General features: G+C 40.0%; 1 protein-coding gene across 6 annotated transcripts in view; it reads right to left on the bottom strand.

Moving 5' to 3' along the window:
• nedd4a (NEDD4 E3 ubiquitin protein ligase a) overlaps window positions 1-19,602 on the bottom strand; it is a 58,996-nt gene that overhangs the window by 4,092 nt on the left and 35,302 nt on the right. For 5 of the 6 annotated variants that reach the window (XM_047363309.1, XM_047363310.1, XM_047363311.1 and 2 more), the window contains 23 exons: window positions 16,130-16,180; window positions 12,410-12,471; window positions 12,214-12,316; window positions 11,099-11,250; window positions 10,880-11,000; window positions 9,583-9,747; window positions 9,355-9,438; window positions 9,036-9,155; window positions 6,830-7,045; window positions 6,462-6,539; window positions 6,298-6,352; window positions 6,138-6,196; window positions 5,984-6,049; window positions 5,664-5,893; window positions 1,614-1,735; window positions 1,448-1,518; window positions 1,268-1,363; window positions 1,096-1,169; window positions 952-1,012; window positions 797-856; window positions 600-707; window positions 368-464; window positions 157-229 (listed from right to left, as the gene is read on the bottom strand). In XM_047363309.1, coding sequence (XP_047219265.1) covers window positions 157-229; window positions 368-464; window positions 600-707; window positions 797-856; window positions 952-1,012; window positions 1,096-1,169; window positions 1,268-1,363; window positions 1,448-1,518; window positions 1,614-1,735; window positions 5,664-5,893; window positions 5,984-6,049; window positions 6,138-6,196; window positions 6,298-6,352; window positions 6,462-6,539; window positions 6,830-7,045; window positions 9,036-9,155; window positions 9,355-9,438; window positions 9,583-9,747; window positions 10,880-11,000; window positions 11,099-11,250; window positions 12,214-12,316; window positions 12,410-12,471; window positions 16,130-16,180 — 2,324 coding nt within the window. The remainder of the gene's footprint in view (window positions 1-156; window positions 230-367; window positions 465-599; window positions 708-796; window positions 857-951; window positions 1,013-1,095; window positions 1,170-1,267; window positions 1,364-1,447; window positions 1,519-1,613; window positions 1,736-5,663; window positions 5,894-5,983; window positions 6,050-6,137; window positions 6,197-6,297; window positions 6,353-6,461; window positions 6,540-6,829; window positions 7,046-9,035; window positions 9,156-9,354; window positions 9,439-9,582; window positions 9,748-10,879; window positions 11,001-11,098; window positions 11,251-12,213; window positions 12,317-12,409; window positions 12,472-16,129; window positions 16,181-19,602) is intronic. The other variant, XM_047363308.1, reaches the window with a different exon arrangement.

Here is a 19,602-nt window from a genome sequence, read left to right as displayed (position 1 = left end):
CAATATATTGAGAAGGCTGCAAAGATTCATTGGATTTTAACATAGCTGTATGGATGGCATATTTATGAGCCAATATCTGTGTCTACAATTGTTTTTAACTCGGGGCAGACTTTAATTTAAACAATAAGGTTTTTAGAAAAATAAAGTAGTGCTCACCATGTATGAGCTCTGGGAAGTTTATCCCTTGTGCCCCATTGCTCGATGGTAAACTGCTGTGGTCCATTAGACCCTGGAAAATAAAGCCAGAGCCAGAATAAGAAAACAATATAGTAGCAGTAAAAACTGTATTTGTTTGAGTGTCTTAAATTTAATTAAAAAGATTTTTATTCTTAAGTGAAACAGAGGAAATTACAGCATTTGGTCTCACCATAGAGTTCAGCAAACCCATTCATTGGAACTCTGGATGTTCCCGTCACAAACTGTAGGAGCCGGATTCTCTTTTCTGCATCCATCAGCAGTACAGTCTACACAAAACAAAACAATAGACAATGATATTTCAGTGAAACAACTAAATCCAAACTCTTTTTCATCATTGTTAAACTGAGGGAGACCCGTGCAACTGCATGTATCTCAGCTGAAGGCAAGACAAATTGTCTTACTTTCCAAAACCACTGTATCACTACGTGGTCACCGCTGTAACCACCCTTGTAATTGGTATTCTGCCTCCAGTCATTCACATCCACATCTCCAAGGCCACACATTAGCAGCTGTGAAAAAGAAAAGAGGAGCGCAGATTAAAATCTATGTTTTCTGAGACTGATTCATTTATTTCACATCAGATCAACTGAAAACTCACCTCAAGCTCATTTTCATCAAAAATCCTGATCAGATCCTTTGGGATCAGCTCAAAGAATCCCTGAAAACACATAAATTAACCATCTTTTCATTTCTGCTCTTATCTTTAATTTTTGACAGCATTACTGACTTAGAAACACTTAAATAAAGAGTTACCTCTTTGAAAGATGTCATCTGTTCCTGTACTCTGTTCACAAACCTCCACTGCATCACCAGGCTGCCAAACACAAAATATGACATTATTTTAAACCCCCAGTTAAGCTCTAGAAAGAGAATAAATCTAGCTGAGTTGTTCGTTACTCGATGTATTCCCTCTTGTTTTCATTGGTGACAACAATCTCTGAGCCGTTGGGTTTTAGGTCATGCTGGTGAGTCTGTAAAGAAGGCGACAAGGGTGATATTTATTATTTATGATGACCCAAGTGTCAAAAATTTAAAGTCTGGAGAAAGACTATTAAGACATTCAACGCACCTCTCCAAACAGCTCCTCATCAATGGCAAAACTCAGGTCCAAATCTTCTGGATCATTCTCTAAAATCCACTTTAAGGAGTTAAAGTACTCGCTGTCCTGAATTAGAAAAAAAGCAGATTAAAGTTAGTTAAAATGTTCCAGATAATCATCAGTTCAATATATTCATTAAATTTGACTCACAACAGACTCCATGTCCTGCAGAGTAATGGGCTTCTGCAGCATCATCTTGTAGAAAGGCCGAATGAAGAAAGCTTTAGAGATAAACAGAGATGATGTTATCAGAGCTGCAGATGTTTTCACCAAGTCTTAGTATGAAGCACCTGCTGTTCAGGCAGGAAGCACTTACCATCAAGGAGTTTACCATGAAACACCGCCATGCCAGCCACACGACCAATGAACTTGAAGTAAGTCAGGTGGTCTTCATTACACAAACCAGAGTTCGGGTTAATCTGCAGCGTGTAGTTGTCTCTGAAAGATAATAGGTTCACAAAACGGACATTTGTAACTAAAATAAATGTATTTTTAGTGTTTTGGTGCTTGGCATGTTTCTTTGTAAGGCAGTGTTGGATGCAACCGCAAGTCTGCTCTCTGACTGATGCTTATCTAAAGTAATTTGATGCACCCGATTTAGTTACTGAGGACCTTACAAGGAAAAAAATCCCAGGCGTTAGATGAACTGATTAAGAGCCAACTTTAACCAAGGTCATCAACCAGAGGAAACAGCGGGTTCAGCTGAAGCCCAGCTGGAAGACGTGCCATGACATGTTCTCAATCAAGAAAAAAACATTTGTGATATTTAACAGCAATACTCTCTCTTGGAGACTCTAGCTGGCCAAATTAAATTCATCTGACCTCCAAACTAAGAAAGCTCTCATTTCAGTTCATTTTCAACTCATATTTGAGCTTCTCTAGGAAGAAAAACATACAAAGGAAGGAAATAATTTTTTTTTTCCAAGTATTAAACAGATTCTGAATGCACACAGTGGACTATATTTAGACCAACGTAGGGGCCCTTCCCTGTACTTTCCTTTTTACAGTATTGAGCAAAAATCTTGAGTCGCCTTCATTCATTTCTTTATACAGGTCCTTCTCAAAATATTAGCATATTGTGATAAAGTTCATTATTTTCCATAATGTAATGATGAAAATTTAACATTCATATATTTTAGATTCATTGCACACTAACTGAAATATTTCAGGTCTTTTATTGTCTTAATACGGATGATTTTGGCATACAGCTCATGAAAACCCAAAATTCCTATCTCACAAAATTAGCATATTTCATCCGACCAATAAAAGAAAAGTGTTTTTAATACAAAAAACGTCAACCTTCAAATAATCATGTACAGTTATGCACTCAATACTTGGTCGGGAATCCTTTGGCAGAAATGACTGCTTCAATGCGGCGTGGCATGGAGGCAATCAGCCTGTGGCACTGCTGAGGTCTTATGGAGGCCCAGGATGCTTCGATAGCGGCCTTTAGCTCATCCAGAGTGTTGGGTCTTAAGTCTCTCAACATTCTCTTCACAATATCCCACAGATTCTCTATGGGGTTCAGGTCAGGAGAGTTGGCAGGCCAATTGAGCACAGTGATACCATGGTCAGAAAACCATTTACCAGTGGTTTTGGCACTGTGAGCAGGTGCCAGGTCATGCTGAAAAATGAAATCTTCATCTCCATAAAGCTTTTCAGCAGATGGAAGCATGAAGTGCTCCAAAATCTCCTGATAGCTAGCTGCATTGACCCTGCCTTTGATAAAACACAGTGGACCAACACCAGCAGCTGACACGGCACCCCAGACCATCACTGACTGTGGGTACTTGACACTGGACTTCTGGCATTTTGTCATTTCCTTCTCCCCAGTCTTCCTCCAGACTCTGGCACCTTGATTTCCGAATGACATGCAGAATTTGCTTTCATCCGAAAAAAGTCCTTTGGACCACTGAGCAACAGTCCAGTGCTGCTTCTCTGTAGCCCAGGTCAGGCGCTTCTGCCGCTGTTTCTGGTTCAAAAGTGGCTTGACCTGGGGAATGCGGCACCTGTAGCCCATTTCCTGCACACGCCTGTGCACGGTGGCTCTGGATGTTTCTACTCCGGACTCAGTCCACTGCTTCCGCAGGTCCCCCAAGGTCTGGAATCGGCCCTTCTCCACAATCTTCCTCAGGGTCCGGTCACCTCTTCTCGTTGTGCAGCGTTTTCTGACACACTTTTTCCTTCCCACAGACTTCCCACTGAGGTGCCTTGATACAGCACTCTGGGAACAGCCTATTCGTTCAGAAATTTCTTTCTGTGTCTTACCCTCTTGCTTGAGGGTGTCAATAGTGGCCTTCTGGACAGCAGTCAGGTCGGCAGTCTTACCCATGATTGGGGTTTTGAGTGATGAACCAGGCTGGGAGTTTTAAAGGCCTCAGGAATCTTTTGCAGGTGTTTAGAGTTAACTCGTTGATTCAGATGATTAGGTTCATAGCTCGTTTAGAGACCCTTTTAATGATATGCTAATTTTGTGAGATAGGAATTTTGGGTTTTCATGAGCTGTATGCCAAAATCATCCGTATTAAGACAATAAAAGACCTGAATATTTCAGTTAGTGTGCAATGAATCTAAAATATATGAATGTTCAATTTTCATCACGACATTATGAAAAATAATGAACTTTATCACAATATGCTAATATTTTGAGAAGGACCTGTATTTTACATTGAAGGTATCAGACCATCTTGTAATCCTTAGTTTTTCCATGTTTTGTTTATTTCTTTTATGAAATTTTATGCCAGACTTTAAATGTTTGAATGTTTTTCTATTTGTTAGGCCTCTAAAATGACCTTTGCATATGAGGCCTATTAACTATGGGGAGGAACCCGGGTCTATATAGAGCAGGCAGTAGGCAAAAAAAAAAAAGACTTTAAAGTTAAACCTTTCTAAAAAAGCAGCCAGTCACAAAGAAAGTTTATTCCCACGTTTCTTTAGTGGAATATATGACATTTACCAACGTACCAATGTATGGAGGGACAAAAAGGACAAAATTAAATAAATAACTATATTATGAAATAAATAAATCTACCATTAAATGCCCTATTAAACAATTTAATTGTCCCATTTATGTATTTATTTAATAAATTATTAAATATTTAAATATACCATTAAATAATGAAACTATATATTTATCTATTAAATAAATAAACATAGAGTGAAATAATTAAATGTATGTTTAAAGGGGTTGCCACATTGCCAACGTTTAGACACTTCATACATTGAAGACAGCAGCTGTTCAACTCGATATTGTTGGACATAGTTGTTTAATGTTTACTTCATTTCTATGTTGTAATAACTTCTATAATTGTGTTTTACTGTTTATCCATCCATCCATCCATCCATCCATCCATCCATCCATCCATCCATCCATCCATCCATCCATCCATCCATCCATCCATCTTCTGCTTATCCGGGGTCGGGTCGTGGGGGCAGCAGCCTAAGCAGAGAGACTTAGACTTTCCTCTCCCCAGCCACTAGGGCCAGCTCATCTGGGGGAATCCCAAGGCGTTCCCAGGCCAGCCGAGAAACATAGTCTCTCCAGCGTGTCCTGGGTCTTCCTCTGGGCCTCCTCCCGGTGGGATGTTCCCAGAACACCTCACCAGGGAGGCGTCCAGGAGGCATCCTAACCAGATGGCAGAGCCACCTCAACTGGCTCCTCTCGACGTGGAGAAGCAGCGGCTCTACTCTGAGTCCCTCCCGGATGACCGAGCTTCTCACCCTATCTCTAAGGGAGAGCCCTGACACCTTGCGGAGAAGATGAGGGTAGGAATGTAGCTCGACCGGTAAATCGAGAGCTTCGCTTTTTGACTCAGCTCTCTCTTCACCGTGACAGACCAGTACAGCACCCACATCACTGCTGATGCAGCACCAATCCGTCTATCGATCACCCGCTCCATTTTTCCCTAATTCCTGAACAATACCCCAAGATACTTGAACTCCTCCACTTGAGGCAGGACCTCCCCTCCGACCCAGAGAAGACACTCTACTCTTTTCTGGTTCAAGACCATGGGCTCGGACTTGGAGGAACTGATTCTCATCCCGGCCGCTTCACGATCAGTTGCAAACTGCTCCAGTGAGAGCTGTAGATCACGAGCTGATGAAGTCAAGAGGACCACATCATCCGCAAAAAGCAGAGACGCAGTCCTAAGGCCACTAAAATGGACCCTCTCAACACCTTGGCTGCGCCTACTGTTTATTGTTTTATTATTTTTTTATTTGGATTTACTTGGCCATCTTGGTTCAGGTTCCCTGGAAGAAGGAGAGCCAATTCTAAATGGGACCTTCCTGATTGAACAAAGGCAAAAAAAAAAAAAAATAACAAAGTAATAGTCTGGTTTAAAGAAGTAAAAGGTGCCAGACTTACGTGGCAGAATACTCAAACAGCCCATAGTACGGGTTGAACATCTCCTTGGACATGAGGAAGAACCACTCTCTGGCCACACCACCATAATCCAGACCTTTTTCTCCCTCGTACTCCACCCACAGTCGAGCCTTCAGCAGGTGTGGCCTCTTCACTGCGAGGATGCGTCTGTAGGAGTCCTCCAGCAGCGAATTTCGCTTCAGCTTCAGCTCGAAACGGTTTGGGATGTCGGCCTTTGTTAGAAACAAACAGTGTTCAGCCATTATATGCAGCATCAGATTGACACCGTAATCCTATAGTTGTTGCTGTCTGATGGGACTCACCGGTTTGATCAGCTTCTTTCTGAAATACTCATACTTCTGTTTGTAGTCTCGAGAGTAAGGCACAGCCTGTAATAAAACGTTGGCATTAAGAGACAAAAAGCTCTACAGCTTTTTCACTTTTATGGGAACCCAATATGTTTAATTTTATACTCACTGGACCAGTTATGGCTGAGTTCTGTAATCTGGGATCTTCCCACTGTGTGGCCTTGGTGTCTATCAAATGAAATATGTTTTTAAAAGTCATCTACTGACAGCAGCAAAATATTAAGTCCAGTTAGTAATTTATTTGCTTGAATATATAAAAGCATACTAACTGTGATCTATGTAGAATACCCTCCCATCACTGTGGATCCTTTCCTCCCAACCAGGCTGGAAAGAAAGCAAACATCAACAACATGTTAGAGAAAACACACACACACACACACAAGTATGCATCCTAGCCACGCTGTTATTGACTGTCTGTAACTGAAGAGCTTACTGGCAGCGGGCCGAGATCATTGGGGTCGAGTGAGCCCGTCCTCCTCATGTGCACTGGAATCCTAAGCCTGGGATCATCCTGTTTAGACAAACACAAACAGGTCGTGTATCACTTAGAGGAAATATTCACATAAATATGCCGTCTAATGTCAGCATAAAGCCAGTCTCTGACAAAGATTAGAAAAAAGTAAGCTGTTGGTTTTCAACAAATCATTTATTTATTTATTTGTTTTACAAAATTCTTGCTTTTTACCTTTTCCTAAATTTAAATGTATCTGCAGACTCTGTAGGAATCTGCATTTCCTAAAAAAATTGCCCCCTTTTTGAATACAGATACGCCCTCAAAACTCTGGTCCACTAGTTTCTTACCCAGGTGGTCGTCTTTGTGTTATGATCGATAAAAAAAGGCCTCCCATTTGGAGCGCTGCGCACCTCCCAACCCATGGGCATGGAGCCGAACTCAGGTGTGGCCTCTGCGCTTGGTCTGGGCTGAGAAGACTCTCCTGGTCTGACAGATGGTGGGCTAGAGCTCTGAGGCAGAGCTGATACATTCTGTGCTGTTTCTGCTGCTGCCTCTAGAGCTCTCTGTGCAACAAAAAAAATAAAATAAAATAGTGAAATTTTAGGCTAAGGAGGTATACATCCGATAAGAAGAAAAAATATTTTTAATTAGATTTGTTTTCTTGGAAATAACATAAAATGTATTTTAGTTTGTTTCTTAATAAAACTAAAGTTTAAGTTGAGGCAAAAACTCATAACTTTTAAATTTAGGGTCTTATGTATTAATAATACTGGTCCTTCTCAAAATATTAGCATATTGTGATAAAGTTCATTATTTTCCATAATGTCATGATGAAAATTTAACATTCATATATTTTAGATTCATTGCACACTAACTGAAATATTTCAGGTCTTTTATTGTCTTAATATGGATGATTTTGGCATACAGCTCATGAAAACCCAAAATTCCTATATCACAAAATTAGCATATCATTAAAAGGGTCTCTAAACGAGCTATGAACCTAATCATCTGAATCAACGAGTTAACTCTAAACACCTGCAAAAGATTCCTGAGGCCTTTAAAACTCCCAGCCTGGTTCATCACTCAAAACCCCAATCATGGGTAAGACTGCCGACCTGACTGCTGTCCAGAAGGCCACTATTGACACCCTCAAGCAAGAGGGTAAGACACAGAAAGACATTTCTGTACAAATAGGCTGTTCCCAGAGTGCTGTATCAAGGCACCTCAGTGGGAAGTCTGTGGGAAGGAAAAAGTGTGGCAGAAAACGCTGCACAACGAGAAGAGGTGACCGGACCCTGAGGAAGATTGTGGAGAAGGGCCGATTCCAGACCTTGGGGGACCTGCGGAAGCAGTGGACTGAGTCTGGAGTAGAAACATCCAGAGCCACCGTGCACAGGCGTGTGCAGGAAATGGGCTACAGGTGCCGCATTCCCAAGACCTGGGCTACAGAGAAGCAGCACTGGACTGATGCTCAGTGGTCCAAAGTACTTTTTTTGGATGAAAGCAAATTCTGCATGTCATTCGGAAATCAAGGTGCCAGAGTCTGGAGGAAGACTGGGGAGAAGGAAATGCCAAAATGCCAGAAGTCCAGTGTCAAGTACCCACAGTCAGTGATGGTCTGGGGTGCCGTGTCAGCTGCTGGTGTTGGTCCACTGTGTTTTATCAAGGGCAGGGTCAATGCAGCTAGCTATCAGGAGATTTTGGAGCACTTCATGCTTCCATCTGCTGAAAAGCTTTATGGAGATGAAGATTTCATTTTTCAGCACGACCTGGCACCTGCTCACAGTGCCAAAACCACTGGTAAATGGTTTACTGACCATGGTATCACTGTGCTCAATTGGCCTGCCAACTCTCCTGACCTGAACCCCATAGAGAATCTGTGGGATATTGTGAAGAGAACGTTGAGAGACTCAAGACCCAACACTCTGGATGAGCTAAAGGCCGCTATCGAAGCATCCCGGGCCTCCATAAGACCTCAGCAGTGCCACAGGCTGATTGCCTCCATGCCACGCCGCATTGAAACAGTCATTTCTGCCAAAGGATACCCGACCAAGTATTGAGTGCATAACTGTACATGATTATTTGAAGGTTGACGTTTTTTGTATTAAAAACACTTTTCTTTTATTGGTCAAATGAAATATGCTAATTTTGTGAGATAGGAATTTTGGGTTTTCATGAGCTGTATGCCAAAATCATCCGTATTAAGACAATAAAAGACCTGAAATATTTCAGTTAGCGTGCAATGAATCTAAAATATATTAATGTTAAATTTTCATCATGACATTATGGAAAATAATGAACTTTATCACAATATGCTAATATTTTGAGAAGGACCTGTACATCTCTGCTGTTGGTTATGAGATTTTCTTTTCTTAAGTGGCTAAATCTCACAGTGACTGTGTTCCTGTATGATGGACTAAACCATATATATATACTACTACTACATAATACTACAAGATAAATATTTCACTGTATACTTATTTTATGATTTACAGCAAAAAAGTTAAATAAGCACCATCAGTGTACATTAGCATAAATAAGAAAGCTGTGTACCTGAATGACTGGTCGCACCCATGTGGTGGTTCGGGTGATGTGGTTGACATAGTAGCGTCTTCCTTTATCGTCACGCTTCTCCTCCCAGTCTTGAGGCAACTGAGCTGTAGCTGGAAGTACCTATTGAACAGTGTAGACATTAAAACATTGATCAGTAGTGCTTTCCATCTGAACTATTAAATTCAAGTCTAAAACAGTCAACAGAGAAATATGGAATAGCAGCTGTGAAAATTGAGGTAGACCAGAAGCACTAATGGCTTAGCTCGCGGTGAAGTGAAACTGGATTACCAAACCTTCTGAAGAAGCGGGAAATACTCACCACAGGACTGACTGGATGTTCCTCTCTTGCCGAGGTCTGAGCACTTTCTCTCAGGCCGGAATGGTTTGAATTACTTGTGTGACTCTGCAGAAGAAGAAAATCCCATTACCGGTTAATGTGTGTCATATTTTAACTTCCCTCCCTCTCACTGTGAAAGTGAATGGCTCATATTAATGTGTTTATGATTTTCAATAAGAGGAACCTCAGGCTTTTTGGACGAGTACTCACATTATGGGAACTGCGGAGGTCTCTAGCAATGGATCGTTCAACGTGAAGGTTTCTGTTCTCGTCGCTGAATGATGAGAACACTGGAGGCTCGTGGGACGAAGGTGATGTGAGCTGATGGTTTCTGGGATACAAAGTGGATTCGTCCTCTGTAATGATCTCCCAGCTCTGGGACATAAGAGACAGAAAGACAGTAAAGTTGAGAGGCAAGGGAAGTGTATTTTTGCCGCAGCATTCATACACAAAGTAATTTAAAGTAAAATGCAAATTTAAACCCAATAGTTAGCTAAGAAGTAATAAAAATTAACTGATATAATTATCTTTGATGTTTAGGCGATTACTTATTTTTGAAGCATCCAATTTAGGCTTCTCTGAATGAGATTTACTCAGTGCAGCTTTCAACGTATGCTTTAAAAGCTGCTGTACAAAAAAGTTTAACTACATTTTTATGAAATAATTTGTGACGTTTGGACACAAACATTTATGAAAAGCAGCTTTGTGAAGAAAAGATTTTGTGTTATTTTTAAACATCAGACCGAAGGGCTGTACCATGGACTGAGATTAAAGGCTTAGTCCTAGGCTAAGTTGAGCTGAAAGACGTCAGTTTCAGTATGATGAATGTGGAGCTAACCACACCCAGAAAGACTTAAAGTTTTTTTGTTTAAATCATCAAAAAAACAACTTAAACATCAGAATAAAAAACATTCAGAAATTAGAGAAAAATATCTAACTGACTTTTATTATTTGGTTAAAGGTTCCTAAACAATGTTAAATATATATACACTTTTATATATATACACTTTTAACACCAAACAAGCTGCAGTTTGGCTACATTAGACAAATGTGCAATGCACACCACATAGCAATCAGAGCTGTGAGAGAAACAGATAAACAGAATGGACTGTTCTGTATCATACGTTTAAGTTATGTACAGATTTATTTACAGGATTCATGACGGCAATTAAACATTGACGTCAGACAGTGTCAGAAGAATATTCTGCATTGTCCTCTTTTCATCTTCCCTGTGAATGTAGGTGATATCTAGCAGCAGGGTGGCCAGTGTTTTTCCCAATGACCTTGTGTGAAATTAACCTGAGGATGGAGCCTGACCTAGTAAGTTAAGTACCCTCTTAACTACTATCTTAGTTCTAATGATCTCTGAATGGAGTTTTTGGTTCTGTTGAGACACAACAAAAGCTTGCTTGTTTCGCAGCATAGTCTTGAAGAATGGGTGTAAGCATTTGAAAAAAACAACAATTATTTAACAGAGAGGATGGAAAAGAAATCAGAAAGGTGTTACCTCTGGAGACTCATGTGGGGTGGCGTTCTCATCATGGTCTGAGATCTGTCTGCGTGTAATGAAGGCCGGTTCCACATCCACGTTATTATTCCGCTGTCTGTGACTTTCCCCATTGCTGTCCCTTTGTACAACAGTCACAAACACACATGTTGGCTCTCATCTATTAGGAATGAGTCTGCGGAAATGATGTTACTCATGAAGACATGGAGGATATCCTACTGTATTGTGGGTCGGTGGCACTGCGTGGTTCTGGTCACATGGTTGACGAAGTAGATCCTTCCGAGATTGTCCTGCCGCTCCTCCCAGCCAGGAGGCAGCAGCTGGCTTTGTCTGGGACCTGACGTGTCCTGATCCAGAAGCTCCCAGCCAGGCTACACACCAACACAGAGTAATGGGAGGTTTAACAGGTGGGAGAGTGCATTTAAATCAATGAAGAGTTACCACCTATTATAAATGTAAAAAAGGCATCACATGGAAGGAAAATAATACATGTTTTATTTTTTTTACAAATAAAAATCTGAAAAAAAGTGTGGCAATACTTAGAATCTCCTTCACTACCATTACAGCTGCAAGTCTTTTGGAGTACATCTCTATCAGCTTCCTATGCCTGGAGACTAAAACCTTCATTCATTCTTCTTTTGCAAAATACCCTAAGCTCAGCCGGACTGGATGAAATCTTGGCAGAGTCTCTGAAATGGATTTAGGGTCTGGGTTTTGACTGGGTCCTTCTTAGCCATGAATCTGCTGATCTAAACCAGTCTATTGTAGCTCTGGGTGTATGTTTAGGGTCACTGTCCACGTGGAAGGTGAATCTCTGCCACAGTCTCGAGTCTTTTGCGGCTTCTAACATGTTTTCTTCCAGGACTGCCTTGTATTTAACTCCACCCATCCTCCCATCAACTGTGACCAGGTTTACTAGCCCTGCTGAAGAAAAGCATCCCCAAAGCATGATGCTGCCACTACCATGTTTTACCATGGGATGGGGTGCTCAGGGTAGTAGTTTTCCCACCTCAGTTAGTTAAATTTCGGTTCCATCTAACCAGATCACTATGTTTCCTGTGTCCCATAAATTCTTAGTTTGAAGCGAATTTCTTGTGCTGGGTGTCAAAAGAAAGGAAATTGAATGCAAATGCATGCCAAACTTTTCATATATTTTTTAAACCATTCATCATTTCTTTCCACTCTCAATTATGCAATACTTTTTGTTGTTCTGTCATATAAAATCCCAATTTAATACATCAAATAGTTTTTGAAATATGATTCTCTTGAAATGAGACTTCTTATAATGACACTTTCCAATCAGGTGAGGTCTGTAAAACGAAACATTAACATACATCCGAGTCTTCTGTCTGATCTGCTGTCTCTTCTTCTGAGCCCAAGTTCTTCGGCAGGTAGGTCATTTTAAGACGCAGATGACCTTTGACTCTGGACTTATGGCTAAATAGTAAAAACAAAAAAAAAAACAAAAAATGTTTAGATGGAGTAAAGAAATGCTAACAGGAATGAACGAAAGCATCATAAAATGCAAACCTTCGTGGATGGAGCAGAAAATCCTTGAATGTGTATGGCCTTTGTGAGTTAGGATTTTCTGTCTGAAGGAAGCAAAAACAGCAACAAAAACTAAAACAGTAAATCTTTAACCCCACTGCTTAACTTGGCAATATAATATTTTTTAAAAGACATGATAATATGGAATGATGGTGGCAGTGCATAATGAAGGCCAATTTGTATTTACAGTTAAGCAAAAGCATAAACGTAGCATAAACAGAACAGACAGTGTTGTCAAAACTATGGAAAACGATGTGGAACCGACATCAGAATAAGGGTGCACGTGTTTATGTTTCCATGGAGACACAGGTGGGAATGAGGATGAGAGATCTTAATAGTAAAAACAAAACATATGTCATTAGGTAAGAAAATCTCCAAAACACATGAACAGGTAAAAATATATGGTTTCAAGGACATTTATAGACATCTTGATTTCCCAATCCTGATGGCTTATTCTGCTGTTTTATGTGTCTTCAGTTGTAGTTATTTTGCTTTTTCTGCAGGCTGTTTTATTATACATCCTTCACATGTACAGCGTATACCGGTCAGTTCTGTTGCTGATCAAAAGACTGTCTTTGATCGCTGAGATACACAAGCAAAGCCTTGTGCAACATGCCATAACCTTTCAAGGTTGGATGCAGTAAGATATTTTAAATTTCCCAAAGATCCTGGTGGAACAAAAAGGCTCCATGATGATCTGGGAGCTTTTTTCTTTAGTGAAACAACAGAGCTGAAGGTTGTTTCGGGGCGTTACACTGCAAATGATTATGTAAACACGTTGCAGTGGCCATACCTCTTGTAAGAGGACGTTCATCTGTGCGCCGATCAATGGTCTTTCAACAAGACAACACTGCACTTCCCTTCTTCCAGAATAATAACACATTCTCCTGAACTATCCCATTGAAGCCGTTTAGGAATGGATGGTAAGAAGGGTACAGAAAAACAGACGTCAGCTGCAGACCGTGGATGTCCTTGATGAAAGCACCTTCAACACATAGAGCAACAATCCTGCCACCCTACTGGAAGGACATGCATCAAGCATGTCTAAACAAAGGCTACTCACTAAATAATCCTCTTTTGAATCATTTTAGTTCTGTTTTGGGTTTGGTTTTGGAACTATGATCCCTAACCTTGAAAAGTTCAAGAACAGCCCCTTTGAGTTTAAATCTTGTTTTGAATAATTCGTCTAATCTATGTTTCATCTCCTGCTCCTGTTTATTCTTTTTGTCTTTTGAAGGACCTTTTACAACCTGGTTACACTCCAGCAGTGAGAAATGCGAAGACAGCTCACCCATTTTGCCATTCTTTAAGATTTTGATCAGAAGTGTAAGTGAAACTAGAAAATTTCGGAAGAAATTTAGACGGGGCCTGCCTCTTGGTGCATGCTTCTCGGACCGGACCTTACTATTGTTATTGAAATTCATTGTCTTTGCTATTTTCTATGCTATTATCAGCTTAAAATATTACTAGTAACTCTGAAAGACTGAGGCTTTTATTTTGAAATTTTCAGTAAGCCTTATTTTAAGAGGCCAACACTGGGTGAACTCCAACATTAGTGTGAAGCCCAGTCCTGAAATGATCAATTGTTTAAAATGCAAAGGCTTTTATTTTGTAGAGCATGTTTTGTCTTATTTTGAAAGTCCAGCATGGTTTTACTTTCAGGTCTGGGTTAGTTGCATTGGTTAAATAGAACCCGATTGCTATTTAAAAATCATTTTCTATGCTCTTGTGAGCTCACAAAATCCATAGTAACTATGGGGGGTTGAGGCTTTTATTTTGAAAGTTTCAGTAGGCTTTATTTTAAAAAGCCAACATGGTCCTATTTCCAATACTGGGTGAGCTCCAAGAGTAGTGTGAAGCCCACTCCTGCAATCATCTATTGTTTAAAGGTTTTTATTTTGTAGAGCATGTTTTGTCTTATTTTGAAAATCAAGCATGGTTGTCCTTTCAGGTCTGGGTTATTTCTATTAGTTATATAGAACATGCTTGCTATTCTAAAACCATTGTGTATGTTATTATAAGCTTTAAATAATCATTAGTAAGCATGGAGGGTTGATGAAAGAAATTGCCCTTTAGGGTCAATCACTGTTGTCTGGGTGTTGGAACAGCAGTACATGCTGTTTAAGTTCCCCACACAACATGGCCGCCATGTAGTTGCCTCCTATGAAGATGGTCAAAGGCTTAGGGGTCGGGTCAGGTTTAAGCCATAGAAATGAATGAAAATTAATGAAAGTCAATGCAAAGTCCTCAGAAAGATAGTAATCCATGCATGTGTGTGTGGGAGTGTGTCTGTGTGTGGGTGTGTGTGTGTGTGTGTGTGTGGGTGTATGTGTGGGTGTGTGTCTATGTGTGAGACACAGAGAGGCAGAAAGAAAGACAGAATCACATCCAGACATATACAGTAGGAGATACACAGAGCTATAAATAGAACAGTGAGGAATGAATCAGCCAATCAGCAAAGAGCGTCAGTGTAACGTGACACCTGCTGTTTCTCACTCACGCAGCACCTCACTCTGTGTCTCCCCTGGTCTAGGCTTTATAACATGGAGGCGCATGCTCCCGAACAACTGGCCATAACTCTGAAACCGTTGGGGCGATCGATGTCATTCTTGGACCGTTTTTATCAGAACGGACAGGGGATCGAGAATATTAACACATTTTTGTTGAAAATATAATAATAAAGGTACAACACAAGGTGAAAAGAGAGGGAAAATGGAGAAAAAGACAAAAATGCCTGAACATGCTCCCGAACAAAGTCTAATATCTCGGAAACCATACATGGTATTTGAATTTTTTTTAAACTGTGGTTGACAGCCATCCCTCGTCCCCAATCATGGAGATTTTCATAGCTCTATGTCATTCATAGTATAAAATAGGATGATGGAAATAAATGGTGTCACTCATGGATTACAGGTCAAGCTCTCATTGAAAATACATGGGAGAAGGCCTACAGAAATCTACTGACTCTTGGTGATCGAGGGGTGTTTGACAGAAATCTATGAGACTTAGAACAATTTTGAAATTATTGTGTGAAAGCAGAGGCACGGCCCTACAATCTGACCGAAAATTGTGACTGTAGAGCGAAATTTGTGGCCGTGAATGCCAGTTGAAACTCTTTTTTCCTGAAAAAAATCCCCTCTTTTTACACTCTAGTAACTGCCATCTCCACTGTTAAGAGTGTGATTTTCTCTCAAACTTTGTGTCGCTTGGAGTCTAATTTTAGAGAAACCGTAGCAGTTATCAACAAACCGTTTTCATTTCTGAAGAGCCGGCGGATTTTCCTACAAACTGAAAGTCAAACTGTATTTCTAGGTGAAAGTATGGCGATACAGTAGAGCCTCCAAAACAGTGAATTTTGAGGATTCCTTCCACCCCTGACTCCATTCATTCCTATGGGATTTTGGGGGCGGTTTTTCGTTAATTACGTCGCCATGGTAACTCGAAACGCCAATAAAAGTAATAGCACACCTCCCGGGACCGAGCCGGACGTTTTAATATATATATTGTGGGGGTGCGTGCTGCGGTTCGGGCCGCATTAATCTGGACGGAAGAAAAATAATAAAGAGTCCAGTTTAGAGGTGAATAGTAATAGGTGCCTCCATGCAATGCATAGGCATTCAATGCCTCCTATGCATTGCTATGGCAGCCCCCAATTAAACCAGTAACAGAAGTTATTACACTGCATTAAAAGCAGGAACTCACCGGTATCTGATTTAAGGGCACATCCACCTGTCCGAGAAAGTCATCACGCGTCTGAAGAGGAGAAAAGGAGACACACAATCATGAGGATTGTCTCATAAACAAGCATCGTCAGTTTCTCTGCAATATTTGCATGGAAAGCTTTCTGTCACTTTTTCTCTCACACAAGCTGTCTCATGTTACAGTAAGCAGAAAAGTAGCTCAAACAATCACCATGATTTGACCTTTGCATTTCTGTATATAGTTCCGTTTCATCAGGCAGGAATGTGTTTATTGGCTCCTGATGAATAGCCGCTGCGTGTTATTACAAGAGAGACCAGGATCAAAATGGCGGCAAAAGCCAGATGCTTTAAACTCAGGGTGTGTTTACTGCATAAAGGATCTGCAGGGTCGTAGGTAAGCACAATGCACAGTGGGAGTCCGCCTTGTGTCCGAATTAACACCTTCGACAGGTCAAACTGTCTCAAAGTGTTTACGCACACATAAATAGACAGACCTGGCGCTTTCAGCCAAGACAAACAGCTGAAGAGAAAGACCATGCATTCATCACACTGACCACTCCTAATAGTCACTCATTAATTAGTATTGGACTGGCGCTGTCCGGGAAATAGGGAGCAAGTCATTTTGCCAATTCGCAATTACTTACTTTTGCAGTTTTAGTTGGTTTGCACCTGTATTTTTTCCAGATATGAAAAGGCACCACCTGCCATGTAAAGTATTGTACTCACCCTGCATCAATTCATACCTGCTTTAGGGATGTTTTCCACAGACAACCTATGGTTCAAATTCATTTTCAGTCTACTGTACGAAAATGTTATTGTGCAACTCCATTAATTATGATCTACCTGCTGAAGGTCGCTCATAGTAATTCTGGTCTGATAAGTGGTCACAATCTCTCATATTTGATAAGAGTCCACAGGTCAAAAACAGGATCAAAACCATAACCAAAGGAAGAGGGTTCCGTCTGTTCCCCAGACAGTTTAACAACCATTCCTACTTTAAACACAGAACAGAAACCGCTCACACACTTTTTTCGTTGAGAAATGTCTCGTAGGTTACAACAGACCCAACAACTTACAGGAAGGATAAGTGGTTCAGTGACACATTTAACATTTAGACCCTGTTACTGTGGTTGTCCTAAAGATGACTTGCAAGTCTGAATCAGAACTGAAGCATTTAGAATAACCGGGTCCTGGATGTCTGAGAATCAGCACCAGTGTAATGGATGTCCAGTCCTGGTCTGGAACATAAACCCACAGTCATAGGAACTAACAGGATATTTCAATTTTGAGATCAAACGTTAGAGATGTTTTTAACTAGATAACAGAAGAGCAGAGTCCGTGAAAAAAGAGAAACTTGCTCAGAATTATCTGTTTTGTCTTGTTTCGAAGCATATCTATTCAGATGGCAGCAGTATCTTCTAAGAAGGCCTCATCTGCAGGCAGGAAGTGGTAACTTAATGGACATTAAATCGAATTATATGCAAGACTATTATTTCTTTGAGTTTGGGGAGAACATCCTTCACCCAGATCCTTCGGCTTAATGAGGTCCTGATTTGGTGATCACCTGAACCCTGTAGGATAAATAAAAGCAGTGTTTGTGGAGGTAGTGGTAGCAATGGTTGGAGCTTTTATTAATTTATCTGTTAATTTACATTAATTTTATTATTCTATACTTAACTGATGTTTGTTTTTTTAATGGACATATTTTTTGTTTGGCTGCTTTCTTTTCTCCATTTTATTTTAAATTTGGTAATTATGTCCTCATTGTTTTGTATATATAATGCCCCCTCACATATTTGGTAAATAAATAAAAAACTTATTTAAAATATGTAGAAATTATGGTAAATTTCTGCCCGCACAATCAGATCTTCTGCCACATATGTGTAGACCAAAACTGCTCTATTATTACTTATAAAATGTACTTTGCCTGCTAATTTTGTAAAAAAAAAAGTCAATAACGGTAGTATTTAATATCTGCCACCCATCATCTGGTTCTTCAGACCCCTTTCTTAGAAACTTTCCTGGTGAGGCTCATTCAAAAACAAGGACATAGAAGCTGCAGACACATGCAGACCGTTCAAATTTAAATTATAATGACATCAATTTCCATTCAGGGCATCCCTGAAGATTCAGGTTGACACTAAATGCTGCTCAGTTTATAGTGTGACATTAAGGCCAGATCATAAACTGTATCAGCTGGAGGTAACCTGCATCTGTGGAGCATGATCAGAAAATGTCTTGCAATGACAAACTGCTTTTGACAGGTGGGCAGCATCTTGGGAAAAAGAGCTGCCCAGTTAAATGTTATTAGAGCGGGTAAACTGGCTGTGCGGTAATGGCCCATCCTGAGCATGAGCAGACTGCATGTGTCACAACGGACGGTTGGAGATCCACTTGTTTGTTTGACTTCACCATTCATTCTCTACGTTCGGGGAAAATGTGTAGTATAAACATAACTAATTCAAGTCCAACAAGAAGTAAAGGTCACACTTTCCCAGAACGGTGGCTGAAAAACAATCTGTTGAAGTTGAGGAGTTTAGCTGGGCATGGAGTGTGTATGAGGGTTGGAGGGCTTTTTTCCTAATAGGGGTGTGATGTCTTTAAAGAACATGCTCACATTCCTGCAAGAATTTGTTAAGAAAGCTAACGGGATGTAACAAAACCACATCTTCCTAAAAACGCACACATGCTTCATAAATCCAGCTTAAACTGCCATGAAGGCAGTAAAATCATTCGTTTAGTTCATGTATTTATACGATGTTATTACAGCCAATTAGATTATGTAAACTGATTCGTAATTGTTTAAAGATGATTTCCATAATTATGAAGAAGATCTGTCCAAAACAAAGCAGAAATGAGATCTGAGTCATGTTTTCCGCCCCAGTTATGTAGCACAGTCACATCTGGTTGTTCATTAACCTTTGTGAAGCACCTGAGGTTATGAGGGAAAAACACATAAGCAGAGCAAGGCTGAAGGTTTATTCAAACCTCACAGCTAGTTGCATCACAAACAAGCAAGTTTAAACATAACCTGAAGGGGATTGAATTTGTGAAATAATTTAATAAATCAAAATATGACCATTCCAATTCAATTCAATTCTATTCAGTTTTATTTATATAGCGCCAATTCACAACACATGTTGTCTCAAGGCACTTCACGACAGTCAGGTACATACATTCCACCATTCTTTTTGCAAAAAGACCATACTGTACAATGCAATTCTACAAACACTAAATATTACGTTAAAACCTTAATTTTTTTATTAAAAGCTCATTTAGACATGTTTTGTTAAATTATTATTTGAACTAGATGTCGCTATAAAAGGGGCAGCTGTGAGATTCTTATGGTATATTGAGTAAAAATACCAAGATTTAATGATACAGATCATAATTTATAATACTACGTAATAGCTTTTATTTAAAAAAGAAAATCAACAATTATTTAATACAGGTGCTTACATATATTAACACTGA

The sequence above is a fragment of the Girardinichthys multiradiatus genome, chromosome 4 (assembly GCF_021462225.1).
Source record: "Girardinichthys multiradiatus isolate DD_20200921_A chromosome 4, DD_fGirMul_XY1, whole genome shotgun sequence".
NCBI lineage: Eukaryota > Metazoa > Chordata > Actinopteri > Cyprinodontiformes > Goodeidae > Girardinichthys > Girardinichthys multiradiatus.
This window is presented reverse-complemented; position numbering and strand designations above follow the sequence as displayed.